The 27,986-nt window shown below is 60.4% G+C and overlaps 3 protein-coding genes across 7 annotated transcripts in view; 2 read left to right on the forward strand and 1 right to left on the reverse strand.

The window, feature by feature from the left end:
• The first annotated feature begins 5,089 nt into the window (after positions 1-5,089).
• Positions 5,090-16,367, forward strand: NHERF2 (NHERF family PDZ scaffold protein 2). Of its 4 annotated transcripts, XM_060123043.1 has the most exons (7): positions 5,090-5,397; positions 7,875-8,075; positions 13,775-13,954; positions 14,261-14,414; positions 14,492-14,535; positions 14,901-14,963; positions 15,196-15,498. In XM_060123043.1, the coding sequence occupies exons 1-7, from the start codon at positions 5,185-5,187 to the stop codon at positions 15,352-15,354; spliced, it is 1,014 nt and encodes a 337-aa protein (XP_059979026.1). In that variant the 5' UTR covers positions 5,090-5,184; the 3' UTR covers positions 15,355-15,498. The 4 variants fall into 4 exon arrangements, with proteins under 4 accessions (XP_059979026.1, XP_059979025.1, XP_059979023.1 ...); XM_060123040.1 differs by lacking the exon at positions 14,901-14,963 and having other exon boundaries at positions 5,099-5,397; XM_060123041.1 differs by lacking the exons at positions 5,090-5,397; positions 7,875-8,075 and adding an exon at positions 10,484-11,253.
• Positions 16,368-17,064: 697 nt separating this feature from the next.
• On the reverse strand, positions 17,065-23,120 carry NTHL1 (nth like DNA glycosylase 1). Of its 2 annotated transcripts, none has more exons than XM_060124966.1 (6): positions 22,908-23,120; positions 21,445-21,683; positions 20,734-20,904; positions 19,656-19,815; positions 17,364-17,469; positions 17,065-17,283 (listed from the first exon to the last, which is right to left on the reverse strand). In XM_060124966.1, the coding sequence occupies exons 1-6, from the start codon at positions 23,020-23,022 to the stop codon at positions 17,160-17,162; spliced, it is 915 nt and encodes a 304-aa protein (XP_059980949.1). In that variant the 5' UTR covers positions 23,023-23,120; the 3' UTR covers positions 17,065-17,159. The 2 variants fall into 2 exon arrangements, with proteins under 2 accessions (XP_059980949.1, XP_059980950.1); XM_060124967.1 differs by having other exon boundaries at positions 21,445-21,718; positions 22,908-23,023.
• Positions 23,078-27,986, forward strand: part of TSC2 (TSC complex subunit 2) — a 37,517-nt gene continuing 32,608 nt past the window's right edge. The window contains exons 1-5 of the mRNA XM_060124965.1: positions 23,078-23,229; positions 23,748-23,914; positions 24,961-25,047; positions 26,683-26,793; positions 27,633-27,777. Coding sequence (XP_059980948.1) covers positions 23,777-23,914; positions 24,961-25,047; positions 26,683-26,793; positions 27,633-27,777 — 481 coding nt within the window. The 5' untranslated portion in view covers positions 23,078-23,229; positions 23,748-23,776. The remainder of the gene's footprint in view (positions 23,230-23,747; positions 23,915-24,960; positions 25,048-26,682; positions 26,794-27,632; positions 27,778-27,986) is intronic.

The raw sequence follows: 27,986 nt of genomic DNA on the forward strand, positions 1-27,986 counted from the left end.
TTTTCCTCCGCGATGTGTACTTTACATCTAGCTTCGGGGCGCAAACAGCCGCGCCCACGCCCTGGCAAATGTCAGGAGCCCTCCAGCTGGCCCGGGCAAGCTCCCCTCAACAGCCGAGATCTGTGTGTCCTTGCGGGGCAGAATGGGGGACGGAGGCTGACTCTGCTGGGGGCTGGGTCCCCTTCTCCCTTCTCTGCCAGTGCTGCCCCTCCTGTTAGGGTGTGAGGTCATTAGACCAGGTCCCAGGGTCCCCCAGGAGGGGAGGGGTATCCCACGGTGGGGGAGGGCAGTCAGACGCTGGGTCCTGCTGCCACTTACCAAGGTGTGCAGGAGGAGGAGAGCAGTAGCTCACACCCTCCGCGCTGAGCTGGAGCCCCCACTCCAGCCTCCTAGGAGGCCCACAGGAGGTCCCCTCACTATGCCCCCTGGCCAGCATGGGGAGAATGTCCTCCCCAAGGGGGTGGGACCTTAAGACCTGGCAGCCCATCCAGTCTTTTCCCCATCTCCCAGAATTCATTTCAAACCCGGATCTCCTTGGAACCCCTCCCTCCCCTCAGCCAAGGGCTTCCAGAGACAAAGTGGGAAACACCTGGCCCCCTTCTTCATCGCCATGGCCGTGATCTCTCCCTAGGGAGGAAGGGTCCCTCCACCTGAGACCCCCTTTCCTCCTCAGGAACCCCTCCACTTCTTATCCCCTTCTGCATTTCCAGTTATTATCTCCAGTCCCCCCATATAAATGTGCTCTGCCATCTTGAATAGCAAGGACACCTGGGTCCCCTTCCAGTGCCCCCCTCACTCCACCCTTCTGCTCCCCCTTCAACCCTCTTCAGTGTGGTCTCCGACTCCCACAACTGTCCTGGACCTCGAACTGCCTGGTCACTGTGCCCTGATGCTGTCTGCCCTTCTAGTCCTCCCTTGGCCATGTGGCAAGGCTGCCCTTGGGGCACCCAGCAAGGACAGGGGAGGGGTGGCCTCACGTCTGTCTAGCTCTTGGTTTTGGGGTGCCCACATGGAGCCAGCTCCCACACTAACCTCCTTGGCCTCTGGAAGCACCCTCTGGAGGCCTCTTCCCACTGGCAATTTCCTCTCACCTCCTGGGTGCATCTCTCTTCCACATGGTCTGCTAATATGGGTACTCTGTTTTACTCCACCCTTCCAATTCTTACGGACTCCAGAATTTATTTACTCTGATTCCACTCAGTATTTTTTTCTTCTAGGATCTGCGCTGGGGGAAGTCACAGACCACTGAGGTCAACCTCCTCTCCCCCAACTCCACCAGTGCTCTCGCCCCTGCTCCTCACTGAACTTGGCCTTTCAAAACATGGGTGTCCTGACCTTGTCACCCCCAGTCCACAACACCTCAAGGGCTCCCACCACCCATGCAATGAAATCCATGCTCTGAGGCCAGGCCCTGTTCCACAGTCTCATTCCTCCCTCCCCTTCCCCACACAGCCTGCAGGAACTCTAGGCAGATTCCAGAACAGCCCTGTGGTTCACCCTGCCTGAGGACTCCAGGGCCCCAGGCCAGGTTAAATGCCCCTCCTGGAGGCTGCCCCAGCCCTGGGCTTCCCCTTGCCAAGGTACACAAATCTGTTTCCCTGGGTCTCAGTGATGTTTCCCCAGTGCTCGCCAGGGCCTGGCACCAAGTGGCCTGCAAATGTTTGGTCACAAGTGCTGGAACACTCGGTGAGGGGCTAGATTTCATGGTGCCTGAAGATACCCCAGTCCAGAGAGGTTGGTGCCAGATTCAAGACGAGAAAGCAGAGCCTGTTAGGAGCTCAGCAGAGGCCCAGCTTCTCTGCTACCACCCCCATGGCGCCCCTATGCTCCTGCAGTGCAAGCAGCCCTAGGGCGCGGGTGTCACTCCAATCCCCCACTCGGCAGGGCTGGACCAGTCAGAGACAGAGAGGTGGAACCTTGGGCAGCTCCCCGGACGATGTAATCCCACTCATCGCCGGCAGGAAGCGCTGCGCGGCTGCTCTCCAGGGCTACAGTCGCACTCCGCTCCTCTGGCGATGGGAGGAGGTAGGCGGGGCCATCCCTGGGTGGGCGGGGCAGTCCACCTGGGAGTCCTTGACCACGGGCCTTATGCACTTCCGCACTCTTCGATCCTCGAAGCCTCTCCAATTCTCTCTCCCTCTCATCTCTGGGTCTCTTGTTCTCATCTCTCTTCCCGTTGTGCTGGTCCCGCCTGCTCCAATATGGGGCTCTGAAGAGAGGCCTGGCGAAGTCTAAAGGAAAGGGTCGTAAGCGACGCCTGGTCATCGCGCGAGGCCCTTAATGCCTATTAGGGAGGGGGCTCCGGCCCTCCCTCAGGAGACAAGGCCTCTGCTCACGGTCACACCAAAAGAGTCTCTGCCCAGACCCAGGCTCTGCCCCATCTCCGCAGGGAGGTAGGTTCAAAGGTCAGAGGAAACCCCCTCCCCCCAAACAGGAGCACAGGACAATCCTACACCAGGTGGACCTAGGGGAGAGAAGGACTGGAAGATCTGACATACTTCCTCTCCCTCTGTCGCATCCCAGCGGACCAGGATGGCTGGAGTGGGGTGAGCACAGGAGCGTGAGGGGGTGGGGGTCACCCAGACCTCTGCTCACCTGCAACCTGTCCGCCTTCCCGCCTGCTGCTGGCCTCGTGCTCACCTCCCCCAGCCCATCCCCAGCGACCCAAACAGCTTCCAGCCCAAACACCTTTCAGTGCACACTTCCGGGCCGCTGCCCAGGCTTCTCCCTTCCCTTTGCTGCCTGGACTCTCTCTTCTTGCACCTCTGCACAGTGCGGCTGAAGGAAGAGGCCTGGGAGAGTTTGGCCAGAGAGCTGCTGGGTCACCTTTCTTCACCTCTGTCACCCCAGGCGCTCCGTACTCACCCTGTTCCCTCTCACTCACTCCTGCTCTCCCTTCCGAGTGGTTCCCTGCTGCCTTTATTCTGTTGCTTTTATCCACTTCCTTTGCTACCTGTCCCCTTTGTTACTATGATGTTGGCTTTGTTACTCTGCTAACCTTTCTTGGTACCTCCTTGGCTTCTCTTTTGCTTTGGGGCCTCCTTTGTTATTCTGGGGCACAGTGTTCCTGGCCCCTGGCTGTGACCACATCCCTTGGTTACCCCACCCTCCAGTGGTGTTCTGTTCCCATCCATTTCACTCACAGGCTGAGTCCTGGGCTGCAGAAGGCTGATCTGGGAGTGTCTGTTCTACAGAAGGGGAAGAGGTCTCCAAGCCTCCTGACCCAAGGGATCAGGGGTCCCTACCTTCCCTTCCCCTTGGTCTGGGGGTCTCCCCTCCAGCCACCTCCCTCGTCTCTGGTATGGCCTCAAAGCTATAGCATGGCAGGTCCTGGGTGGTCCTGGTTGCTATAGGGTGACCCCTAAACCCCACCTGGGGTGGCATATGGTGGACCCCACTGTCCATATCCACCCTCACTGCCTCCGGGGACAGCAGTACCAGGTTGGGTTCAGGGAGGCCAGTCACAGGCCAGACAGGCAGCCTCTGGAGAGACAGACAGACAGATGGAGGTGGCTAGCCAGGCAGCAGCCTATGGCAGCATCATCCAGGGGATGCGGGAGCAGCCTTGCCGCTTCAGCCTAAGTGGCTTTTAGGGACAGCAGCTGGGGTGTGGACACCCAAGGGGCTGTGGCCCAGGAGGCTGCCTAGAGGCAGGCCCTGTGCTTGGGCAGGGGCTATGAGCCCAGGCTGCAGGCACTGGCAAGGGAAGAAGGAGCAGCAAGGACTGGGCCTGAGCACAGCCTGCTTTTCCCCTCATGGGGAACTGTCTGGGCTGGCTGTGCCTGACCCCTGGGGGCCAGGCATGTGCAGGGTGCTGAGCAGGGCTGGGGAGGGGCAGGTTGAGGGTGAGCCTGCAGCTCAGCTGTCTTCCTGTATGTGTGACTGAGAAAGCTGAAGAGGGTGGACTTGGGATCTCACCACCCTGGGCCCAAGGGGAACTGGGGAAACTTGCATGGGTCTCTTCCCTCTCCAGACCTGTTTCCTGATCTGTAAAATGGCCTGAGACCCCTAGGTTTTTTCCAGGTAAAATGTACTCAGAGAGGTACACAAAGAATAAATGACTTTCCATCGGTTGGGAGAAGGGGGCATTCATGCTGGTGGAGGTGGAGGGAGGGGAGGGGAGGAAGAGCTGGGGTGCAGGAGGGGCCTGCTCAAGGGAGCAGCTCCCGTGAATGCTGACTGGCTAGTGCTCAGAGGCCCAAGCCGTCAGCACATTTCATCCTAGGTCAGGAGGAGGGTAGCAAAGACCCCTTCCTTCCAGCCAGATAAGTGCATGTCATTCCCTCACCCTTTGCAGTCACCCACCAGGCCTGGGATGGGCAGGGATAGGAGTGAGGGGTCCTGGCAAAGGGAGGGGATGGTGGTGGGGAATGCTTAATGGTCCAACGTAGCACAGATAGGCACAATCACTCCTGGGCAGGGCCAGGAAGTCACTCAGTCACTGGCCTACAGGATATAGGAAGGGGCTGCTGCCTTGTCAGTTTCAAACCCCTCTTTTTGCCTCCTGGACCATCCTGGGACTCTGTGCTGGGTCAGGGAAGCTCTGGGTTGCAGGAGGGATTCTGATACAGGAACGGGCCATGGGAGGGGAGAGGGGGGAGGGGTAGGGGGGTTACCGAGGAGGGTGGGCAGAGCCATGGCCATTGTTCTTACCCTCGGGCCCCTGTATAGGGGTTCCTCAGTCTAAGGATCCTTTCTCCACCCCCTTCCCGCCTCAGGGGCCTGCCTTGATACCCCTGCTGCTCATACAGTAGGTGCTCAATAAATGTTACTGGCATAGGAGGCAAAGGCGCTGGCGCCAAGAAGGCTGCCCAGAATGGGAGCGAGACAGAGGGGTACTGGTGATTCGGGGGTCCCCTGACGCCTCCCCCGGGGCCTCCCTGGGCTGGCGGAGCGCGGAGGCAAAGGAAATGACCAGGGTGGCTTGGACCCGGGGCGGGGGCGGCAGGGCGGAGGGGGCGGGGAAGGGGCGGGCGCGGGGGCGGTGCCGCAGCCAGAGCCCGAGCCGGAGCCGGAGGCGACGGGAGCCGAGCGGGAGCCGCCGAGGCCACCACCGGGTCTCCAGCGCCGCCGCCGCCTCCGCGCCCCCCCCATCCCCGCGAGCCGGCCCCCGCGCCCCTGCCTGCTGGCGGCGGGCGAGAGCGCCGTGGCCAGCCCTTGGCCGGCCGGTGGGCAGCCGGCACCATGGCCGCACCGGAGCCTTTGCGGCCGCGTCTGTGCCGCCTGGTGCGCGGCGAACACGGCTACGGCTTCCACCTGCACGGCGAGAAGGGCCGCCGCGGGCAGTTCATTCGGCGCGTGGAGCCCGGTTCCCCGGCGGAGGCGGCCGCGCTGCGCGCCGGAGATCGGCTGGTCGAGGTCAACGGCGTCAACGTGGAGGGTGAGACGCACCACCAGGTGGGTGCCTGTGCTCCATCCCCGGCCCACCGCTCCGCCACCCCCCACCGCCCCCATCCCCGGAGCGCGTCCCTGCCCCGCGCGCGCGGAGGGCGCCAATAACCACCGAGCTCGGGGCTGCCTGCGCCCAGGCCTCAGCTCCCTTCTCCGGGCCAGGAGGGGATCGCACAAGGGCCTGCGGTGGGCTCCCGTGGAGAGGTGGGGGACGTGGCCGCTGAGGCAGAGGCAACCGGCCTCCTTCCTAGCCTCCTCCAGCCCGGGTCGGTCCTGCACGGAGCGAGGCGGTGGGGGGTGGAATCCTGGCAGGGAGGGGCCCGCATTGCGGCTCCTCCGTGTCTCAGCCCTCGCTCTTAAGTCTTGTTCCGGCCTCAGCGCAATGTGTGGAGCAGTTGGCCCCTCGGGGGTCTCCCTGTGCCTGGGGATACGGGTGCTTTTCTATCAGCGTGTACACATGTGCGTGTGTACACAACTGGGTATGTCTGTGAATGTACGGGTCCCTCGTGTGTGTACCTGCAGGGGATGTCACAGGGAGGGCACACCTGTGTGTGCCTGCATCAGTTGAGTGAGTGTGTGTGCTGGACTGTATGCACATGCGTATACAGGTCTGCACCCCTAGATATATGTGTGTGCATACAGATCTGCATGCCTGGACGTGTGTGAACTGGGAGATGTGTGTGTGTGTGTGTGTGTGTGTGTGTGTGTGTGTGTGTGTGTGTGTGTGTGTGTACCCTCCTGTGTGTGGCTGTGTATATATGTGTCCCGGCCTCTGTGTCTGTTGGCTATGTGTAGTCGTCAGTGTGTCTGCAGCCAGTGTACTAGTGTGTGTCCTGGCTGATGGTGTCTGGGTCCTGGTGGGAGTCACCGCTGTGGCAGCACATTCTTCTCCAAAGAGGCTGCTGGATGGCCTGGCAGGGGTCACTGATCGCAGCCCCCTGCCCCTTGCAGCTGAAGATAAAGGCCAGAGGGAGGTTCTCTGCAGGTTCTGACCCCTGGGGGGTGTCTGTCTCCCACTGACCAGGGACTCACCTGGCTTGGGTCCAGTCTTCCTCCACCCCTTCTACTCAGGCTCCTCTGTGTCCCCCCAACACCTGTCTGTGTGGCCAGGCCTGGGCCTAGAGATTAGTAAATTGGCTGGGCTGGGAGCTGAACTCTCACTTCTACCCTTGGAGATTTTGTCTGTCCGTCTGTCTGCCGTCCTTCTGTCTTTTACCCAGAGTGTCAGCTGGATAGGCTGTTTGCTGGAGGGTGGGGGTCAAGGCCAGAGAGCTTGGATTGACAGGCCACAGGGAGGGCCTGGTAGAGCTGGCGCCTGGCCTCTGTTTAACAGTTGCTGCCACCCTTGCCCCTAGAGCAATGCTTATCCCAGGCCTCCCGGGGTGCTGGTCTCTAAGAACTTCACACAGGACCACTTGAGACCTTCCCACTGTCTTGGGAGGGAGAAGGTACAGTTACGGCTCCCATTTTACAGATGAGGAAACTGATGCTTGGGGATACTGGGTGACTCGTCTGGGTCCCACAGTCAGGAAGCATGAGGGTCCTGGAGTCCTCCTGTGACTCTGTGGCTCATGGGGAAAGACAGGTACAGAGGAGGGCTGGGGCAAAGATGAGCCTGGTTCAGACCCTCCTATCTTTTGAGAACATCTACTGAGAAGCTGGTGGGGGCCCTGTCTGTCCTTTCCCAGGCCTAGGGGTAGGGGTGGGGTATTGCCCTTCCTTCCCCAATGCCCAGTGGGCACTGCCCCTCCTGCGGGCACACACTAGCATGTATGCGCCGTCACCATGCACATGCTCTAGATACTTCACAGACACCTGTGTAACCACACCTGTCCCACAGGTGGACCTGCCCCTCCCCACCTCTCCCTGCTGTGTCTGAATCCTGCTTTCCGGGTTATGGGTAGGTACCTGAGGAGGTGCCTTGCCACAGGAATCCAGGTGTTCTCTCCGCAGGTCCAGTAGGAATAGGTCCATTGTCATGATCTGGAAGAGAATGGAAGGCCTAGAGGCAGGGGTTTAGACCACTATGTTCCACCACTGGAAAAGACAGAAAAAGGCACAAACACACTGAAACTGGGACCCAGGGAGACAGTTCTCTCCTTCAAACCCAGACCTAGAGACACCCTGAAACAGAAGGCTGCAGGGTGCAGGCCGCACACATGCACACACGCATGCTGAAAACCCGAAGCTCAGCCGAGCCCCGTCTTTGTCACTTCCTGGGCCGAGGTGAGGCCCTGTGAGGCCCCCACAGCCCTTGCAGCCTGGGCGCTTGTGTCCGGAGTCCCAGGAGAAGAGGGAGGGAGCTGCTGGAGTGGGGGTGGGGGGCGGAGCCAGCGGGCCTCTCGATCCAGCCGCCCACCCCTGCCCCTGGTAGGCTCGCAGCCTGCCCACAGCCCTGGGCCAGCCCTGGGTGGTGCCGCTGCCCATGTGCTGCCTGCTGCCTGGAGTGCTGGCCGTGACCTCCCACCACCCACCTGTCCCAGGTGGTGCAGAGGATCAAGGCCGTGGAGGGGCAGACTCGGCTGCTGGTGGTGGACAAGGAGACGGACGAAGAGCTCCGCCGGCGGCAACTGACCTGCACCGAGGAGATGGCCCAGCGAGGGCTGCCCCCTGCCCACAACCCCTGGGAGCCAAAGCCGGACTGGGCACGAGGGAGCAGCCTCAGCTCTGAGGTCGCCCAGAAGGTATGGTGGGCTCTGCCCACAGGGACCACCTGGGCTCTCCCAGAACCACCTTCTTGTCCTCCTGACAGCAGTCTCTGCCTCTAGTCACCTCCAGAAGTATCTGTCTCCGTCTCTGCTGCCCCTCTGGGCCCCTTCTCTGCCCCTGGTGAAAACCCTCTTGGCTACCTGGAGCCACTCTTTCTGCCCTCAGCCTGTGCTCTAAATCAGGTAGTGTCAGGGCAACCTGGCCCTGGTCCACAGCCCCTGTCTCTGGCCCTCTTCCCCAGGACGCTCCTCAGAGCCACTTGTCCTAGGAAGGGTCATTCTGACAAGCCACCCCCTCCCTGGCCTAGGGGCTGAGGAACCTGGGGAGGGGCTGCTGGGATGTTCTGGGACTGAGCGTGCTCAGCTCTGTGCCTGTGTTGGGTGTCTGTCTGTCCGTCTGTCTGAGGAGCCTGCTTGTGCTCTGAAGGCCTCAGAGGGACTGACCCTCCTCCGTGGTGGCAGCTGAGGAGACTCTCTAAGCTGGGTCCTCAGCTCTGGGGTCTGCAGGGGTTGCGGCACCTCCCCCTTCTCCCTGCTCCCCCCTCCAGACAGGAAGAGCTAACTGGGGAAGAGCTGGGGAAGGGGGAGGTGGTGGTGGTGGGGAGTCTAGTTCTGTCTCTTTCTAGGTAGCAGGGGCTGGGCAGTGGCCCTATTGGGGCAGCACCTGGATGCCAGGAGGAAGAGCCTGCTTGTCCTGCCCTCCTGGAAGCCCCGTGCCCTTACTACCTTCTGTATTTTGTGCCCCTACTACCTTCTTCATTTTTTTTTTAAAGAGAAAAATCCCTTAAAGGAAGATTCAAGCCGAGGGGCTCCCCAGAGCCCACTTTGAGAACCACTGGCCTGGGGCTGGTGGAGGTGTGAGATCTGACATTTCTGGGTGTGCAGGGGACCCTGACACCTGCCCTGTCCCTGTCCCGGATGTCTCCCAGGCGAGCTGGCCATGCCTGTGACCTGGATCCTGTGGGGCCTTGTGTTTCTCCTGGAGGGGATGGCATTCCCGGTGGGGAGGCAACCTGGGCACAGGCATGAGCATGAACCCCTGCCCCACTTTTTTGTTCTTTGTGGCTCTAGGGCAGGCTAGGGGGTGATGATTAGGGCCACAGTGCCAAGTCCTGGAGTCTGGACTTTGCCCCAGGGCCACTGAAGGCCAGAGTAGGGGGTGTTAGGGTCAGATTTGTGATTTCAGGGGAGCCCTGGGATGGTGCACTGGCTGACCACCCCGCCAGACTGAGAGCTGGAGTCTCCCTCCTTCCCAGGGCATCTCACCCCCAGGAGGAAGCGCCCCTCCCCCTAGGCGTTTGTCCATTGATTTAGACACAAATGGCTGAGTTCACCTTCCTGTGGAAAACTCTGCCCTCAGGCCTTATCTGGAGGGTGGGGAGGCACCTTGTCCTTGGGTGGGACCTTCTCCCTCCACTATTTCAGGCTCTGGGGGCTGCAGGAAGCCCTAGGAGGGGTCTTCCGCTGGTGTATTTTTTTAAATTTATTTTTATTCGACTTATTTTATTTTTGGCTGTGTTGGGTCTTCATTGCTGCGCGTGGGCTTTCTCTAGTTGTGGCGAGTGGGGGCTGCTCTTTGTTTCAGTGTGCGGACTTCTCATTGGGGTGGCTTCTCTTGTTGCGGAGCACGGGCTCTAGGTGTGCAAGCTTCAGTAGTTGTGGCTCGCGGGCTCTAGAGTGCAGGCTCAGTAGTTGTGGCGCATGGGCTCAGTAGTTGTGGCTCTCTGGCTTTAGAGCGCAGGCTCAGTAGTTGTGGCGCACGGGCTTAGTTGCTCTGTGGCATGTGGGATCTTCCCAGACCAGGGCTCGAACCTGTGTCCCCTGCATTGGCAGGAGGATTCTTAACCACTGTGCCACCAGGGAAGCCTGCTGCTGGTGTAATTTTAGAGGAAAAGAGTGGGGCCCGTCTGGCAGGTCCCTCCGTGGTTGGGGCTGGCAGGGGGACAGGGACCCCATAAGGTCAGGGGAGTCCCTGAGGGCACGGTCTCTCTTTTCCCTCCCAGCCAGAGACCCGGTATTTAATCGGCTGAGCTCAGAGCATGGGAAGGAAGAGCTGGACCTCCGCTGACCTCCACAAACCAGGCTTAGCTTCCGCCCATCACAGGCTGTGAGGGAGCCTGGGTGAACGATGCTTATATACAGGGCTATGCCCTGATAGGGCCTCAACAGCAGTGGGTCAGGAGAACTGGGGAGAGATGTGTGTTGTTTGCTTCACGGTGGGGGATGAAGGGGCCCACCCTCCATGCCCTGTGGGGGGAAGGGCTGAGGTGGGAGTCCAGGCCCCAAGGGCCCTTCTGGCTCTCTCAGCCTCAGTGTCCTCCTGTCCTGGGTAGGGAGGAGGGGGTGGGCAGGGGAGGACACTGATGTGGCTGGCCCCTCCCTTCCGGGGGCTGTCAGCGCTGTCAGTGGTGACTCAGCCCGGTTCAGACTGGGCTGGGGTGGCCGCAGCTGCAGTGCAGCTGATCGTGACAGTGATGATGGGGGACCGCCCCGAACAGCGACGGGGCAGCCAGCGGTGCCAGGGCTGCAGGGGTGTGATAGACCCCGGGCCCTCCTCCCCCTCACAGCCAGCCCATGCCTCCATCTCCAGTTCTGGAGGCCTTTGGGGGCTGAGAGTGAGTGAGGTGACAGAGTCCTGCAGAGGGTGACCGCCTGGTACAGGACGTGGTGCCTACAAGAGGGCTTTTGGGGCTCCCTGGTTCCTGCTCCCCATCCCCCCGTGAGCTGCAGCAGGACTGTCTTATGTTCTGAGGTCAGGGTCCCCTCCTTTGCCTCCTTGTCTCCCCAGCCCTGGGTCCTGGGAGAAGGGCAGGGCCTCCCAGCAGTTTCCTTCCTTCCTTTCTTGGGACGGAAACCTGGCCGGTGGGGGACACCCGGCTGGAGCCTGAGAAGGGGAGGGGGGCTCAGCCACCACCCTGCTCCTCAAAGTGACTCAGCCCTATGTCCCCACCCGTCCCTGGGGAGCCTGGGCCACAGTGGGAGGTGGATAAATGGGGTGGCAGCCTGGGCTGGCTGGAGAGCTCAGGCCACTCCAGCTGGACGCTCGCCGCTTGCCGCTTCTGTCCCGCCTCCTATGGCCCGCTCTGGGAGTGCCACACCACCCTCCCCGGCCCCAGGAGCCCTTCCACGGAGCCCATCCCGGAGGCTTGTGCAGGTCAGGTGGGGTGGGGGCAGGGTGGGCAATGAGGAAACTGGCAGCCAGCTTAGTCTCTCTCCCCCAGGATTGGGAGAGGGGACGCTGGGGACCCTGGTGACCCTGGTGTGAGCAGGCTGGACCCTGAGCAACAATGGGGGCCTTTTTCTGCCAGGGCTGGTGAGTCACCATCTGGGGGGTGGTACAGCCTGGCTCCAGGGGTACCCCCATGCCAGCCTCTTTGTCTGGTTAGAGGCATGTCCGGGAGACTAGGGCTTGTCCAGCTCTGTGGCTGCCTGGTAGGGAATGGGGCTTGGAAGCCTGTGGAAGCCTGAGGGCCTAGCTGGGAGGCAACAGGAAGTGCTCTGAGCCAGGGCAGGAGCGAGGAATGTGAGCAATGCGGCCAGGCCCAGCCTGCACCCCCTCCTGACCTACTATGGTGCTGGGCCTCCCCGCGGGCTTTCCCCCTGGGTCGGGCTTTCCCCCTGGGTCGCCTTGCTGCCAGCCTTGTCTCCCCACTGTCCCCCATTGCAGCCCCTCAACCTGAGGGGTCTAGTGCCAAGTTTGGCGCTCCTTGGACCCTGATCGTAAGGAGAGGGACTTAGGTCAGATGTTAGGAGAAACCTCTTGGCTGTGCGGTGAGAGGCAGCCGTGCTGGGTTGAGGCAGGGAGATGGCCAGTACGGTCTCGAACCAGAAATGACTGCATTCAGCCTGGCTTCATGGCCCCAGCTGTCCCGCCCGACAGTCCTGCTTCCCATCTGGGGGCCTTAAGAGAACACTCCCTGGAACCATTGTGGAGGGTGTGGGAAGAGGCCACAGGGCCCAGTGCTGAGGGCCGTCCTTTCACACGATGGGTCACTGCACGGGTCCATGAAGCCTGTTTGCGAGCGTACGTTTGGATGTCTGGTCTCTGTGACCATGTGATGCCCCGCTGCCACCCGGGCCCAATTCCACCACCAGGTGTGCTCATGTCACACTTCCACGGCCACACATGGCCCCGGCCAGCCTTGGGACCTGTGCTCTGACAGCCTGGACCTGAGAGGCACGTCAGAGCTGCACACCTGTACTTCCAGGTGTGTCTGGAGAGGGGCTGAGTCTATAAGTGAGCTCCTGGAGCACCCAGGGGTCTCACAGCCCCAAGTTCAGCCCAGGATGCCTGGCTGAGCCCCTGGGGGACTGAGGAGCAGCAGCCCAGTCCCTGGAATTCCTGGGGTTATGGGGCAGATGGTGGCCTGCAGCGGGGGTTCCAAGGGGGCAGGCTTTGGGGGGTCGGGGAAGGGGTCATGGAGAAGGGGCACAGGCTGGACCGGAAGAAGGTGTTCCCCAGGGGTGGGAGGGCCTAGAGACTGAGGTAAGGCACCACCCTGTGAGGAGAGACACGCTTGGTCCCACAGCTGGGTGGCCACAGTCCGATTTGGGGTTTGGGGGTGAGCTCGAAGGCCTGGAGGCTGGCCCTCCCTCAGTACAGCCCCCAGCCTGGCCCAGGGTCACTGGCCACACACAGGGAGGTAGAGGGACAGGAAAAGGCCCTGGTGAGCACCCCCTCCCTGCATAGTCTCATCTGCACGCGCACTTGAGCCCCAAGCTCCCAGGAAACCTGAGCTGCTGGCCACCCGCTCCCTCCGGCCACCGCCATGTTCAACTCAGCACCGGTGGCCGCTGGCCACTCAGCGCTGTGGTCACTACCTCAGGCCCTGGCTGGGTGGGGGCCCTGGGGTCTGGCCTCTGCCTGCACGGCCCTCCCGCACCCCCAGCCCAGAACCTACTGCAGGATGCCAGAGGTAAACGGAGGCAGAGCCCTGGGGTGTTGGTGGGGGGACCCTCAGGGCACCGTGAGCCTTCCATGGAGGGCAGGGAAGATGGGAGGCAGGCCCCATCCTCGGCCCCTCACTCTGCTCCCTCACTGGGGCTCCTGCCCAGGCTCCAGCCGGTGCCTCCCAAGCCTCTGGGCCCTGTGGGGGCGGGGGCGGCTCCAGCTTGATCTGGAATGTGAAAGCAAACACAGCCGCACTGCCATCAGCCCTAGGGAGACCTTTGGGAGCATAAACAAAACAGCCGGTCCTACGGCCCTACCCTGCCAGCCCCACACTCCGGATGGGGGTTGGGTAGAGGACAGGCGGGGCCCACAGCCTTCCTGGACGCTGTGACGAGTGGCAGCTCATCGCACTTGTCTCTCCTAGGCCCCTGGTCTGTGCTCAGGCCTAGCCTTGAGCCCATTGATTCTCCCAACACCCCTGTAAGGCCCCTGACCCTATCACAGGTCCTAAGGCTTTGTTCAGGATCCGGAAGCTGGATCATCACAGGCAGCCTAAGCATCACCCCCCCAGCACCCCCCCCGCCAACCCCGTGTTGGTCTCTGAGACCTGGGGATGCTGTCAGGTGGGGGCATGATGCTGAGTGTGGGGCTGGGGCTCCCTCCCACCACCTCCACTCCTGCCTTTGCACACTGGGGACGGGACTGGAAGCCTCAGGGGTGGGGTCAGCACCTCTAGGGTGGGAGGTCAGAGCTGGAGCCTCACCCTGCATCCCTGTGCCTGCAGGATGTCAATGGGCCCCTGAGGGAGCTGCGCCCGAGGCTCTGCCACCTGCAAAAAGGCCCCCAGGGCTACGGGTTTAACCTGCACAGTGACAAGTCCCGGCCTGGACAGTATATCCGCTCAGTGGACCCAGGCTCTCCTGCTGCCCACTCTGGCCTCCGTGCCCAGGACCGACTCATAGAGGTACCCGCCCTGTGTGTATATGTCTGCTCCTGTGTCCTTTCTGTTTGTGACTGGGCCCGTGTCCCCTGTGTGTGTCCGTATGTTTGTCTATGCCTGTGCCCTCCCGCGCGCACGCGCGCGTTTGTGTCTGGGCCCCGGGTCCTCACTGGGAGGAGGGAGATGCTGGGAACCTGAGCTGGTGCTCCTCTTGCTGCCGTGGCTGGTGACAGCGTTGATGAATATTTGATGTCACACCTGGCCAAGTGGCTTGGGGGGCTGGTGGGGACCTGCCCTCAGGCAGCACTGATCCCATGCTGGCGGCGGCAGGTGAACGGGCAGAATGTGGAGGGGCTGCGCCACGTGGAGGTGGTTGCCAGCATCAAGGCACGGGAGGACGAGGCCCGGCTGCTTGTGGTGGACCCCGAAACAGATGAGCACTTCAAGCGGCTGCGGGTCACACCCACCGAGGAGCATGTGGAAGGTGGGCGGCTGCCCTGGGGCCCAGTGCTGGGGTAAAGCATTGGGGGCTGAGTGGCCAGTGACACACTGTCCCCACAGGTCCATTGCCATCACCAGTCACCAACGGGACCAGCTCGGCCCAGGTGAGAGGGTGGGAGTGGACAGGGTGAGCCCAGGAGACCACAGGGGCACCTTTGGGGGTCCCCAGACCTGACAGAGCCCCTCCGACATTTCTGTCCTTGTCTAGCATGGTTGTGAGATCGAGCTTGGCCCTGTCACTCCCAGCCATGATGTCCCTTGGATCCGTCTTGGGTCAGCCACACCCCAGCGCCATAGGGCACTCGGGCACCTCCAGGGTGTAGTAGAGGCTCAGTGGCCACTGCCAAATAGAGGAATAAAGGCAGCTCTGGCGTGTGCACGCGTGTCTGCACGTGTGCGTGTAAGCCTGTGTGTGCACAGCGGCTCCTGGGTGGGTCCCTAAAGCCAAGCCTTACCCTTGGTTTCCCAGCTCAATGGTGGCTCCGTGTGCTCATCCCGAAGTGACCTGCCTGGCTTAGACAAGGACACTGAGGTAGCGGGTGCCTATCCACCTCTACTGCTGTTCACACACTGGGGGGCCTGAGGCCTTGGGGGCGGGCATCTGTGGAGCTGTCAGCCTGAGCTGTGAGGCCACCGCCTCTAGGAAGCCTTCCTGGGCCTGCCACCAGGTGGCCTCTGGTGTGAACTCCCTGGGAAAGGCCACCTGTCTGGGGGCCTGGGTCCAGGGCTCACTCTGGCCACCCACCCACCATATCTGCCCCTAGGATGGCAGCACCTGGAAGCGCGACCCTTTTCAGGAGAGCGGCCTCCACCTGAGCCCCACTGCAGCCGAGGCCAAGGAGAAGGTGAGAGCCACCAGGGTCAACAAGCGGGCACCGCAGATGGACTGGAACCGGAAGCGAGAGATCTTCAGCAACTTCTGAGCCCTCCCTGCCTGTTTCCTGCCGGGCTCCTCCTGCGTGGACCTTGGGCCTTGCCCCTCGGGCCCGCCCAGAGCTCCCCTCAGTGGACTGGAGGGGACATCCTTACCCCCCAAGCCGTGGTGGTCCCACCACCACCCAAGAACCAACCTGTGCCCCAGTGAGACCCCGTCCTGCCCCCCACCCACTGGGTGCTAGGGGAGTGTGGCAGCAAGATGGGGAGAGAGAGCCCCTGAGATGTGAGATACCCAGAGAGACAGTGATGGGATGTGGGGAGAGGGAGAGGAGGGAGAGGAGGGAGAGGGGGGAGAGGGGGAAAGGGGAAGAGGCAGTGGTAACCCGCGGGGCCCGGCCCTTGCTGCTCTGCCTGGGCCTGCTGACTTAAAGGAATTTGTGTTTTTGCTTTTTTTCCAGAAAGAGCTCTAGCTCCACACATGTTTCCACTTAATACCAGAGCCCTGCCCCCACCCCCCTCAGGACGTGCTCTCTAAATAATTGCAATAAAACAAACCTTTCTCTGCAAACCATTTTCTCCCCACCCCCTCAGCAGCAGCCATCCCAAGCAGGAGTGCCAGGGACGTCCAGGGACAGAGTTGGGGCGCTTGCAGGCCGTGTTCATTCAGGCTTTGGGGGGTGCTGGGGATGCCAGATGTGGCTGTGAGAGCTGCCCCTCTGCCCTGTCCCTGCCCTCCCTGGGGGGGGTGGGTCTGGGGTACAGGGCCTGGGCTCTTTGAGGGGCCTGAGAATGGAGGCCCTGTGCCCCTGAGGAGGGCAGACTCTGGACAGGCACCTTGTCCCTGCACGGCAGCCCCCAGACCTTTGGGGTGTGACTGTGTGAGAGCCTGTCCCCAGGAAGGACCCCAGGCTCCGGGCTTGGCCCCTGCTAGGAGCCTCCCCCAGAGGAAACCCCACCGACTCTGCCTTTCCCCTGCCCAGAACCTGACCGACCGACATCGCTGTCTGCCCCATAAGCCATAGCACACGCGCGCCTTCAGAATAAACAGGCCTTCCTTGGACCCTGGCTGTCTCTGTCCTTCCTGAGCCTTCATTTTGGGGGTTGGAGGGATCATGGTCTGGGCAGGGAGGTGGCAGCCTGCAGCTCCCAAGTCTCAGCTGCTGGAAATAGTCCCATTCCTAAGCCTCCCCTCCCCAAATCCATCCGCTAGCCCCTCTCAGCTCCTGCTCCCTCTTGCTTATCTCTCCAGCGCACTTGGGACCCCTGTGCTTCGGAACCCTGCCCTCTCACCAGCACCTCCCTGTGAAGCCTTCTGGGCCCCTGGCCCCCCAGCAGGTACACGCAGGTCAGGCCCTGTGCCCTGTGTTGCCCTCCCTGGGCCTGCTGGTGTCCCTCTGAGACCAGGTGGCTCTGTAAACACTGAGGGTGGGGCCCTCGTGGCAGAGGCTGGGGCTCTCAGGGTGCACAAGTTCAGGAAGGGGCGTGTGTTTCCAGGTCCCCAGCCAGCTGCTGCGGGAGGCAGCCTGGGCTTCCAACGTCCCCAGCGGGCTTCCAGACAGCTGGCTGCAACTGGCTCCTACAACCCCCCCGCCACCCCTGCCCCCCAGCACTCAGTCCAGATGGTCACGTCCCCATCCTGGCCTCCCAGGCAGCCCTGTTCCAGACACACGTGAGCACGGATGCAAACACAGCTCATGCATGTGCTTTCCAGCATGCCGCCTCCCACCCACCGGGGTAGAAATCAGCCAGACCCTAACTACAAACAGCCCCCAAACTTTATTATAAACAGGCTATGGCTCTCCAGCAAAGGCACAAAGAGGCCAGAGTGGTGCCGGGCAGAGGCCCCAGGCCCTCAGAGTCCGTGTGCAGCTGGGCACAGGGCCCGGTTGAGGCAGGCCTGGCAGCGCGGGTGGAGGGGCAGGCAAGTCTGCTGGCCAAAGCCCACCAGCAGTCCATTGATCTCGCTCCACAGCTCCCTGTGGGGGTGGGAGCCATCAGTGTGGAGGGAGGGTGGGAGGGAGGGGAGCCCGCCCTGCCCCACCCCAACCCTGCACACCTGGGCAGCCACTCTTCCAGTGCCCTGCGGGTCTCCTCCGGGGACTTGGTTGCCTTCCTGGTCCATCTGAGTCGGTTTACGATTCTGTGCACGTGTGTGTCCACTGCTGCTTGGAGACGGGGCAGGGTGAACACGGGGCAGGCTCACCGGGCCAGACTGCCCCATCCCTGCCACGGCTCCCAGTGCGGGTTGGTGGGGGGCTGAGTCTGAAGCCTGAATCCCCCTACACACCTCCCCAACCCCCGCTGGCTTCTGAGGAGGACCCAGAACTGCGCAGGCCTGAGAGAGAGTCACATGGGCCATCCCTGCTGCTAGGCAGGGGCTGGAGTCAGATCCAGAGGACTTGGGCCTTTTTCCTGGGGTGCAGGCAGCAGTGCCTCCTGGCCCAGGCACCGGCCATGGGTGCTAGGCTGGGTGGCAGCAGCTTGACCTAGTGGGCCGGCATGAAGTCACTGCCTGCAGAGCCAGCACCTGCCACTGCACCATCAGGGACGGAGAGGGGAGCGCGGCCAGGCCAGCTGCAGCTGTTGTGCACCCGGCCGCAGTCCCGGCTCCCCGTGGCTGGCCACCCTGGGGCTTGGCCTGGGCACCTGCTCACCAAGGCCCCCTCCCCTAGCCAGATGCAGCCCCTGCCTCCTCCTCCTATGTGTCTGCCGAAGAGAAAGCGAGTTCCTGCACTGGCCCACTTCCCCTGCTGCTGGCTGCCTGGAAAAAGGCTCGGGCCTGCCCCAAACAGCGATAACAGGGGCACAGGGAGAGTATGCAGATGGAGAAGCCACACCCCTGGGTCACCACCAAGCCTGTTTCTTTCTCTGTAACACGTAGGTGACCATGCACTTAAGCTACCCAGAAGCCCAGCCCAGGGCCACACCACACTTGTGGGCCTGTCCAGCAGGGCTCTGCACACCTGTGCCTCTAATGGGAGCAACTACTTCCCCTGCTTTGTGGCCCAGCTCAGAGAAGCCAAGTGCCTTGCCCAGGGTCACCCAGCTGGGAGGGCAGAGCTGGGATCGGCTGCTGTATCCCATGGCTCTGGCTCTCTACTCGAGGGGGCTTCTTCTCTCAGGAAACCCCCTGGGAAGTGGGGCCCACCCTCCCTAGGATCTCCCTGCAGGTGGCCTGGCCCACAGACAACCAGATAGGGCAGCATTCCCACACTCCTGACTGCTGCAACCAGCTGCAGGCAGGGGCCCTTCCCCCACAGACCTGCCAGACCACTCCTAGACACGGGCAGCCGAGGACAGCCGCCCAGATAAGCTCAAGTATCTGCTGAGAGGCCGGCAGCCGCAGGAGCCCAGTGAGGGAGGCTCTGCCCGGGCCCCGCCTGGCCTGGCTCCCGCTTTTCAGGGCTTCTGGGCTCCAACCTCATCAGGTAGCCAGAGCCCTCCTCCTCTGGCGGGCACTGCAGGGAAGGGGTCCCTACCCCAGGGGGCAGGCTTCACAAGCCTCGGAAGCCCTGGGGGGATCCTCACCACCTCTCCTGGCTCCTCTGCATGAGTCCCTGAGAAGCACCACGGTGGGAACACACAAGGAGGTCATGGGTCAAGCCCTGGTTTCCGGGCTGGCTGGGCCTGCGCTGTGCAGCCTCAGAAGCCCCCACTCGCTGGGCAAAGATCTGAGGAAGCAGTCCCACCCCAACCCAGGGGTCTGTCTCCACTCGGAGCTCCTCCAATGCCAGAATGCCATACAAGGACCCAGGATAGGGATTCCAGGAAGGGCCCCCCCAGCCGCTTCCTCCTCACCCCGGGTCCCCATGTCTGCACTGCCCCTGCCCCCTCTGCCCACGCTCATTCCAGAGCCTTGTGCTCTGGCCCTCTTCCCCAGCTCACGGCTTTGCAGATGCTGTTCCTTCTGCCCGAAATGCACTTCCTCCTCTTGGCCTGGCCAGCCCACCTCACCCTCAGCTCTTGGCTGAATTATCACCTCCTCAGGAAGTCCTCCGAAATGCCCCAGACCAGGCCAACTCCAAAGGTGCCCTGCATGCCCCCATCAGTGTTTCTACCCCAGTGTCTCTCTCCCTCATGCAGCATAGACCCGAGTCCATCTAGGGCCTCTCCCAGAGGCCAGCATGCTATAGGAGCTCCTCAGCAAACAGGAACTCCTCCTGCTAGTACCCATCTCTGGGTGGGGTGGGCCTAGCTCTGAGCTGGGAACACCTTTCTGACCCTTCGGGCTGAGTTGTGAATGAGGAGAACTGAGCTGGGGTCACTGGTCACAAGGATGGGGGAACCTCAATGGCAGCCAGCAAGCCCGGAGCCGGCCACTCCTGCCTTGTGGGCGCATGCCACTCACCAATGCCTGACACAGTGCCCCAGGCCACTGCCATGGCCAAATGTGCCATCTTGGGCCCGACGCCTGGCAGTGCCACCAGCTCTGCCAAGGAGGCTGGGATGTCCCCATCATAGCGCTGCTGCAGGATAGCACTGGTCTGCTTGATGTACTTCACCTTGTTCTGAAAGATTGCGGGGGTCAGCGCTGGAGGTCAGGAGTATAGCCCGACCTGGGAAGACGAGGCCCAGAGGAAACCCACAGGTGCCCAGAGCTACCCGCCAGCTGTCCAGGACACACTCAGAGGCACCTGCTTGCCTCTGTCCCCCCAGGAGGTGGGAACAAGCCAAGGGCAGGAGAGCCCAAGGAAGGCCCAATGCAGGCCTAGACCCTGCCTCCCACTTGCCTGGGGCCAATGACAAGTGCGTGGGGTCAGGCTTGAGTCTCCCTGCCCCATCATTCCCTACTAGAGACCAGGCAGGCTAAGCAGGACCAGCTAAGCCAGAAGCTGGGCTCAACAGCACCTGGGCCTTCAGGAAGGAAGGCTGGAGCCTGGGGCTCCCCCACCAGCCGCCAGGCCAGCCGGGCGGTTCCCATCCTGTGCCTGAGTGGACAGGGCTATTTAAAACCCATCTGATGAACTGTAGCCCACGCCAGTGCCAAGGGGAAGTAGCCCCACCCACCCGGCTGCCTTCAACAGACCCGCCCACCCACCACCCTGTACTCTGTGGCCTGTTGGGGCCCTAGAGGGGTTGTGCACTCCAGGGAGGCTTGGAGTAAACAAAGGGATAGATGGGTGGGCAGCCTTAGTGAGGAAGAGAAGGGCCAGGCGTCTGGGAAGGGAGGTGGAGGAAGGAAGGGGTGGGCTGCAAACAGGAAAGGCCAAGGAGCTCCAGTGCCTGGACTTGAGGCCCCATGGCCAGGCCCCCTGTGGGCTGGTCAGAGCAGCAGGGGCAGGGCGGTGCTCCAGTGGGAACTCATAGCCAGGCCCCCACGGCCAGGGATGCCCGCCCCGGCCTCCCACACCCCACAGCCCACTCAGTCTGACATCTTTCGCAGGCCAGTGGCACCCGCAGCCCCACTTGCCACGGGCTGGGCTCACCCTCCAGAAGCCCACAGGATAGATGAGCGTGCCCAGTGTGCTGTCATCCATCTGCAGGATGCTGTCCACTGTCAGGCCCCGGGCCCGCAGCCGCTGCATGGCGCCTGCTGTCACCTGGTCCTTGGTCTGGCTGGAGAGCATCAGTGACAGCAACACCTGGTACCTCCGCACCTGCTTGTACAGTGACAGGCACCAGGGTGGGGGTGGGTCCTGGGTGCTCAGCCCAGCCAAGCCCTTTACTCATCTGCACGTGTCACCCCAGGCAGTGCATGGGATATCTGCCTCCTATCCGCCCAGGCCAAGGGTGTGTGTGTGGTGTATTTTCCACTTATGTGGAAAATAGCAGCACTTGCTTTGCAAGATCACTGTGAGGCTTAAAGAATTATTACTGCATTCAGAATTGCACCCGGCATGACGTCAGTGCTCAACAGCCCTTGGTTGCTCTTGTTATCGTTATTGCTTTGCAAAGGATGCTGCTGCCCACTTTACAGACAAGCAAACTGAGGCCAGTCACCGGGTAGCAGAGCTGGGATTGGAATCAAGTTAGTCTTAGGACCAGGCTCTGGGCCAGTGAAGTGTAAGGAACTCCCTCTCTCTCTCAGCAAAAGTTACTGAACACCCATGATGTGCCAGCTGTCCCCTGCTAAAGGCCTGAGAGGAAGCAAGTGTCTTGTTCAGAAGGGGGTCACCAGCAGATGGGTGCCCGCCTACCTTCGGGGGTGCGCTGAGGTCATAGCAGTGTTCAACCCCCAGCTGGTCCACAGGCGCGTCCTTTCCACTCCTCATGGTCCGGATGTTCTCCAGCTGCTGCCGCCAGTCCTGAGGCTCCCAGGCTGGTGACTGGAGATGCTCGACCCCCTCTCCTTTCTCACCTTCTGAGGCCTCGTAGGCCACATTCAGTCTTTGAGCCTTCCGCTGACGCTTCACAGGGCTGTAGCTTTTCCTACCTTCTGCAAAAAGTACCACTTGGTCCCTTCAGTGAGGGCTACAGGTAAGGAAAAGGTGTGGGTGCTGCCCTACCTGCTATCTCATCCTACATCATTTATTCAACAACCACCCATCACCTACTACAACTGCGGGTGCTCTGGCCTCTGCAGCATGTGCTCCGGGCCAGGTCAGCCTTCCTCATGCCGTTGGCCCTCTGACCAAATCCACTTTAGCACATGACGACTCTAAGTAACAGCCTCCACCATGGTGCCCCCAATCTAGTCTCGACACTGTCAGAGAGAACTTTCTAAAATCTGAATTGAGGGGCTTCCCTGGTGGCGCAGTGGTTGAGAATCTGCCTGCCGATGCAGGGGACATGGGTTCGAGCCCTGGTCTGGGAAGATCCCACATGCCACGGAGCAACTGGGCCCGTGAGCCACAACTACTGAGCCTGCGTGTCTGGAGCCTGTGCTATGCAACAAGAGTGGCCACAATAGTGAGAGGCCCGCGCACCGCGATGAAAAGTGGCCCCCACTTGCCGCAACTGGAGAAAGCCCTTGCACAGAAACGAAGACACAACACAGCCGAATATAAATAAATAAATAAATATTAAAAATTAATATCTGCTAAAAAAAAAAATCTGAATTGAGTTGTGTCACTTTCTGTTTAAAACTCCAAACTCTGTCCTGGCATCAGAGCTCCTGCCTACCTGGCTGGCATTATCGCGTGCCTGTCCCCCCCAGCCATGCTTCTGCCCAGTGTGTCATTTTGTCTGGACTACCCCTGGGGTCTTTGGGTGTCCGTAAGAATCCTCCTCTGGACAATCCTGCAGACGTCCAGGCAGGACAAGTGGCAGGGGGCCCTGTCGTTCTCGCCCACCGCTGAATCTCAAATTAGGTCCTTAATAACGACGTAAACGTAAGGAAAGCCACGCCGTTTCCCACTTTCTCTCAGAGGCACCCTCTAGCAGGGGGAGAAAACTTCTGGCTGGGACAGTCCTTGGCACCGGGCCTCTGAGCTGGAAGCAACTATGAGGACAGGGCCGGTTTGCCTCGCAATCAGCCTGGCACAAGTGGAGTACCCTAGGGCATGCTAGCGGGACCGGGAGAACTTTCTTCAACAGGACGAAGGTGGGGGAGGTGGGAACGCCTGAACCCAGCCCCTGTCTCCTGGGAAAGAGCTTAGGGCGGGAACTCAGGCCCCCACCCCGCCTCTCTTCCTGTGACCCCGCGCGGGCGCGGCGCTACCTGCAGCCGCCTCTTCTCTCCGGAGCGGCGCGGGCTTCTCCCTACTTCCTTGCTGACTGGCCCCGGGTCCCCGGCTCCGGCTGCGGGTCACCATCCTCACGCCCACCGCATTCATGCCGGATTCCTGCGGACTACACGTCCCGGCGGCCCCTGGGACCCCGTCACGTGACTAGCACTCGCCCAGCCTTTCCTCCAGAGGGCGGCCCTCGGCGCCCTCCCGCTGCCGGAAGTGCAGGTCGCGCTTCCGGCGGCGGCTTGTGGCCGGGGGTGTGCTCGGTTCTCGGCACTGGGACTGTCCCGCTCGCTGCGGGCGCGGGGAGTGGTGAGTGGCTCGAGGTGTCCTGACCGCCGACTCCGACGGGGCAGCGGAGGAGGCTGCCTCTCCAGGCCTGCTCGGCACTGAGGCCGTGGGGGCGGACACCGCAGTGTCAGGCCCGGCTCTCGGGCGCGCCCACCGCAGCCTGATTCTGGAGCTCCAAGCATTCCTTGGTTTTAAGTCATGGCGGGTGCGAGGGGGTCCCTGCTCCCGGCGTCCCCCAACAGTCCTCCTCCACACGGGGAGAAGAGAGATGGCAAACGTCAGGGCTCCCTGGACCCCGCGGCGGCCGCCCCCTGGCCCCAGTTCCCCTCCCTCACTCCATGCACTGAGGCGGGCGGACGGCCTGGCGTTTTCCAGGTTTATTTCTGGCCGGAACCGCGCCAGCCTGTGGTGGAGTTTTCTCGGGGGCTGTGGGAGGGAAGAAAGGTCGTGCCCACCGGAGACCTAGGGTTCGCGGGCGGTCCGCGGCGGGGCAGGTGGGTGGAGCCGTCCCTGAGATCTCTGCCTGATTGTCGGCACAGAGGAGTCCTCTGATGCGTCCCTGCCCAGCATGGCCAAGCCAGCAAGCAAAGATTCAGGCTTGAAGGAGAAGTTCAAGATTCTATTGGGACTGGGAACTCCAAGGCCAAATCCCAGGTCTGCAGAGGGCAAACAGACGGAGTTTATCATCACGGCGGAAATCCTGAGAGTGAGTGAGCTGCCTGGGTCTTCTCTGCTAGCTTAGTGGGAGGTGCAGGGAAGGCTGAGTTTGGTCTGTCACCAGGTTCTGTGGGAGATGGGCTGCTGGTGACCGTCTGTGGGGCTGCTGTCCCCAGTACCATGGTGACATATGTGTCTTTTCTCTGGAAATTCAGGAAGTCAGGATCTTGGCGACTTGGTCCAGCACACTTGAGTTAGTATTCAGATGTTGATGCAAGAAAACTTGTTTTACTAGATGACCTAAAGGCCATGGTCTCCACAGGTGATTAGGGTTATGGCCAGGGGTAACTGGTAATGTGTGAGTTTCTGGGAGAAGTAAGGCTTCACTTTTTTGTCTGTGTTGGAATCTCACAGACGTGCCTACTCAGTGCTTTACCCATAAATAATGTTGAATGTTTGCACTTGTAAAGTTTCTCGTTCAGAAACAACCAAAATGCTCATCAATTGGTGAAGGTTTAAACAAAATGTGATGCCTTCATACGATGGAGTAGTATTTAACAAAAAGAGGAGTGAAGCACTGATAACATGCAACAGCATGGATGAACGTTGAAAACATTATACTAAGTGAAAGAAACCAATCACAAAAGCCCACATAATGTATGATTCCATATATATGAAATGCCCAGAATAAGCAAATCCATAGAGACAAAGTAGATTAGCCTTTGCCAGGGCTTGGGGGGAGGAGGGAATGGGGAGTGAAGCTTCTTTTTGAGGTGATGAAAGTGTTCTGGAATTAGTGGACCTGGTTGCAAGCACTGTGAATATGGTAAAAACTGGATTATACAGTTTAAAGTCATTACAGTGGTGAATTTTATCGTATGTGAATTTTATTTTAATAAAGTGCAGCTATGGAAGAAAAAAAAATTGTCTGTTCTTACTCCCCTAAGGTGGACTAGTCAACTCTGGTGATTCTTGGTTCAGAAGATTCTGCTGTGGGTCTCCAGCATGGGAAAGGCAGGGCAGTTCCTAGAGTGCTCTTGATTGGCAGGTAAGGAGACCTGGTGTCTGAGCACTGGCCTTCTTTCATCTCTCCAGGAGCTGAGTGTTGAATGTGGCCTCAACAATCGCATCCGGGTGATAGGGCAGATCTGTGAGGTTGCCAAAACGAAGAAATTTGAAGAGGTAGGTGTGTCTTGGTTGGGTGTCTGGAGAGATTCATGTGAGCTGCATTAAAGCCTGATTTGGCTCTTTTTAGGAGCAGGGTTGACAGCTGACTTCACTAATGAACTGATATGCACCATTTGAGGGAAATTTAGTATTCATCTTAGCGATGAGGAAGCTTCTGGAAATGTCCTGAGCATAACCCTGAGAGGCCAGTCACATGTGGAGGTGGGGAGCAAGAGGATTAGGCTCTTTTAGCAGCTCCAGAAGCGGTTTTGTGGTGCTTACAGAAACGCACGCTCACTTGTCCTCTCACATTACAGATTCGCAGGAAGGAAAAATAGGGGAACGTCAGGAGAGCATGTGGTTTCACAGAGAACAAGCCCAGGCACACCAGTCTCTGTCTTTCTGGGAGAGATGTTTGGGTGGTATTAAGCAGCCTCACAGATGTAGGAGTATTTATTTTGGGCAGATACTTCCAGGCTCTCTCCTGATGTCCTGTGGACAGAGTGGGAAGCTTCCTGCTGTTAGAGTTCCTCAAGGGCTCTGCTCTCGCCTCAACCCACTTTTGTGTGAGTGACACAGGAGGAGACATGGGTCTCATACCTGGCGGGTTCAGATTTGCTCAGTGGGGAGGAATCACTATGTCCTCTGCAGGTCATCTGAAACGTGCAGGCTGCACATGACCAGGGATAAATGTGAGGATAGGCATCTATGTTCTTAAAGTTGTTTGTGTACAATAAGTACGGAAAGGGGAGCCGTGTCAGAGCTGCCGTCAAGTGAATAGACAGATAGGCCTGAGAGGCTGGAGTAGTCCATGGGCTCAGTGTCTGTGTGCTCTTGTGGCTTAGGGTGCATCAATAGGAGTATTGTGAATGGGACAAAGAAAGTAAAACTTCCAGTGTATTCCAGTGTATGCCCGAATAATGTTGGTCAGACAACATTGAAAAGACATTTTAGTTCCCCTCTTAAGAGGAGTGAACCCGGGAAAGGGTAAGTGGTCTGGAAACTCTGGCTGGAGGGAGTCAGGGATGGTTAACGTGGGAAAGGGAAGCTGACACAAGAGAGACTGATTCTGGGAGCTGAGGGGAAAGCACCCAGCAGCTCCCTTGTGGGCTGGGTGGACTTAGGAGGCAGATTCCAGAAGCCTGGACAGAGTTCTTAGCAAGCCAAGCCAGGCAGCAGAGTCGGGGTTGGGGTGGGGTACTGAGTGGCCCGAAGCTGGTTTGTTTACACAGGGGAGATCCAGAGCATGGGATTCCTGGGTCAGGCTGCAGGCCCGGGGACCGCTGTGGTACTTCTGGTTCTGAGACTCTTCCAGTGGCTTTTCCCATGGAGCCTGAGCAAGCTCTCAGAGACTCGCTGCTGATCTCTGGAGGCAGCCAGGACGGCCTCCCTGGCCTTCCTGCTTTCCTCCCTCCCCTCAGACTATGGCCTGGTGAGGGTTAAAGGGACCTGTGAGGGTTCGAAGTAGCTTGGAGCTGTTCCCCTTGTCAGGCTCGTGGTCGCTGTGGGCTGTGACAGGTATATGAGGGCTTTAGAAGAGTGAGTTCTAAGTCAAAAGACCACGTTGTTCTGCTCTGTCCTTTGCCCATGGAACTGTCCCTCAAGTTGAGGGGCCAGCACACCAATCCCTGTCCCTTCTTTGCCGGGCAGCATGCGGTGGAAGCACTCTGGAAGGCCGTCTCGGACTTGCTGCAGCCAGAGCGGCCGCCAGAGGCCCGGCACGCCGTGCTGGCTCTGCTGAAGGCCATCGTGCAGGGGCAGGTAAGAGGTGGCCGCTCTGTGCCTGGGGGGAGCTGGGCGGGCCACGTGCTGACTGCTCCCGCGGGCCACACTTGGACCCTCGTCTTTGGCGAGAGCACCAGGCACAGGTTCGCTGGTTCCCAGGGGCCCTGCAGCCGGACTGCCCGAGTGGGCATGCTGGTGTCACCTCTAGTATCTGCGTGACCCTGGGCAAGTCACTGGAGCCCCCTGAGCCTCCACTTCCTCTCCTCTAAAGTGGGGATGCTTGTCATTCCCTTTTTTCTGGGACGTTCTGGGGAGTAAATGAGGCAGTTCACCCAAAATGATGAGAATGGCTCCTCACACAAGTGAGCTGTTGTTTTCTTGCTCTCACTGACCTCCTGCCCCTCACCGTGGGCTCCTGCCCCTCACCGTGGGCTCCTGCCCCTTGCTCACTGTGCTCCTGCCATGCTGGAACACCCAGGCCACCTCTCACCATTCCTGCTTGGAAGGCTTCCTCTCCTCTTGGCCTATTTCCTCTACGCCTTCACACCCCGCTGCTCAGAGAAGTCCCCACTCTCAGCTTCGTTAGATGGCTATCATCATTCCGTGAGCATCCCTCGAGGGTGGGTGCGTTGGCTCCTGCTGTGTGCCCAGACCTGGGCTCATAGTAGGTGCTCCACACACACACTGGTCAAACGATGACCAGTGCGCCTGATCCCCTACCCAGTTAGTCCCTCACAGCCGCTTCCTCGGGGAGGGAGAAAGGGCCCCAGGGCTGGGAGTCTTGGAGCCCACAGCACTTCTTGGACTTCTCATAGCTGCTTGGGAAACCCAGGGGGATCTTGGCGGGACTGCTGACCCGATGGTTTTGTCTTCAGGGAGACCGCTTGGGCGTTCTCAGGGCCCTCTTCTTTAAGGTCATCAAGGATTACCCCTCTAACGAAGACCTCCACGAGAGACTGGAAGTTTTCAAGGCCCTCACGGACAACGGGAGACACATCACCTACTTGGAGGAAGAGCTGGGTGGGTGCCACGTTGGGTGTGAGGTCTCTCTGGCCTTGGTGATCAAATTTAATCTGGGATGCAGGAAGGCCTGTTGGGCCCAGAGGGAGTGCTGCAGTTCACAGGCGTGGCCTGCAGAGGGCGCTGCAACACACTGGTCTGCTTATCTGTGTGCAACCAGGATCAGCCCCCCGAATCTCCCCAGGAGCTTGTTAAAAATGCAGAGTCTG

The sequence above is a fragment of the Lagenorhynchus albirostris genome, chromosome 15 (genome assembly GCF_949774975.1).
Source record: "Lagenorhynchus albirostris chromosome 15, mLagAlb1.1, whole genome shotgun sequence".
In the NCBI taxonomy this organism is placed as follows: Eukaryota; Metazoa; Chordata; class Mammalia; order Artiodactyla; family Delphinidae; genus Lagenorhynchus; species Lagenorhynchus albirostris.

Excerpts from the sequence above, each read along its gene's own strand:
- NHERF2 (XM_060123042.1), top strand. The coding sequence starts at position 5,185 with ATGGCCGCACCGGAGCCTTTGCGGCCGCGTCTGTGCCGCCTGGTGCGC. Across the intron at positions 8,076-13,774 it reads GCTCTGAGGTCGCCCAGAAG|GATGTCAATGGGCCCCTGAG; the intron begins GTATGGTGGGCT and ends CTGTGCCTGCAG. Across the intron at positions 14,415-15,195 it reads CACCGAGGAGCATGTGGAAG|GATGGCAGCACCTGGAAGCG; the intron begins GTGGGCGGCTGC and ends ATCTGCCCCTAG.
- NTHL1 (XM_060124966.1), bottom strand. The coding sequence starts at position 23,022 with ATGAATGCGGTGGGCGTGAGGATGGTGACCCGCAGCCGGAGCCGGGGA. Across the intron at positions 21,684-22,907 it reads GAGAGAAGAGGCGGCTGCAG|AAGGTAGGAAAAGCTACAGC; the intron begins GTAGCGCCGCGC and ends TACTTTTTGCAG. Across the intron at positions 17,284-17,363 it reads CTGGAAGAGTGGCTGCCCAG|GGAGCTGTGGAGCGAGATCA; the intron begins GTGTGCAGGGTT and ends CCACCCCCACAG.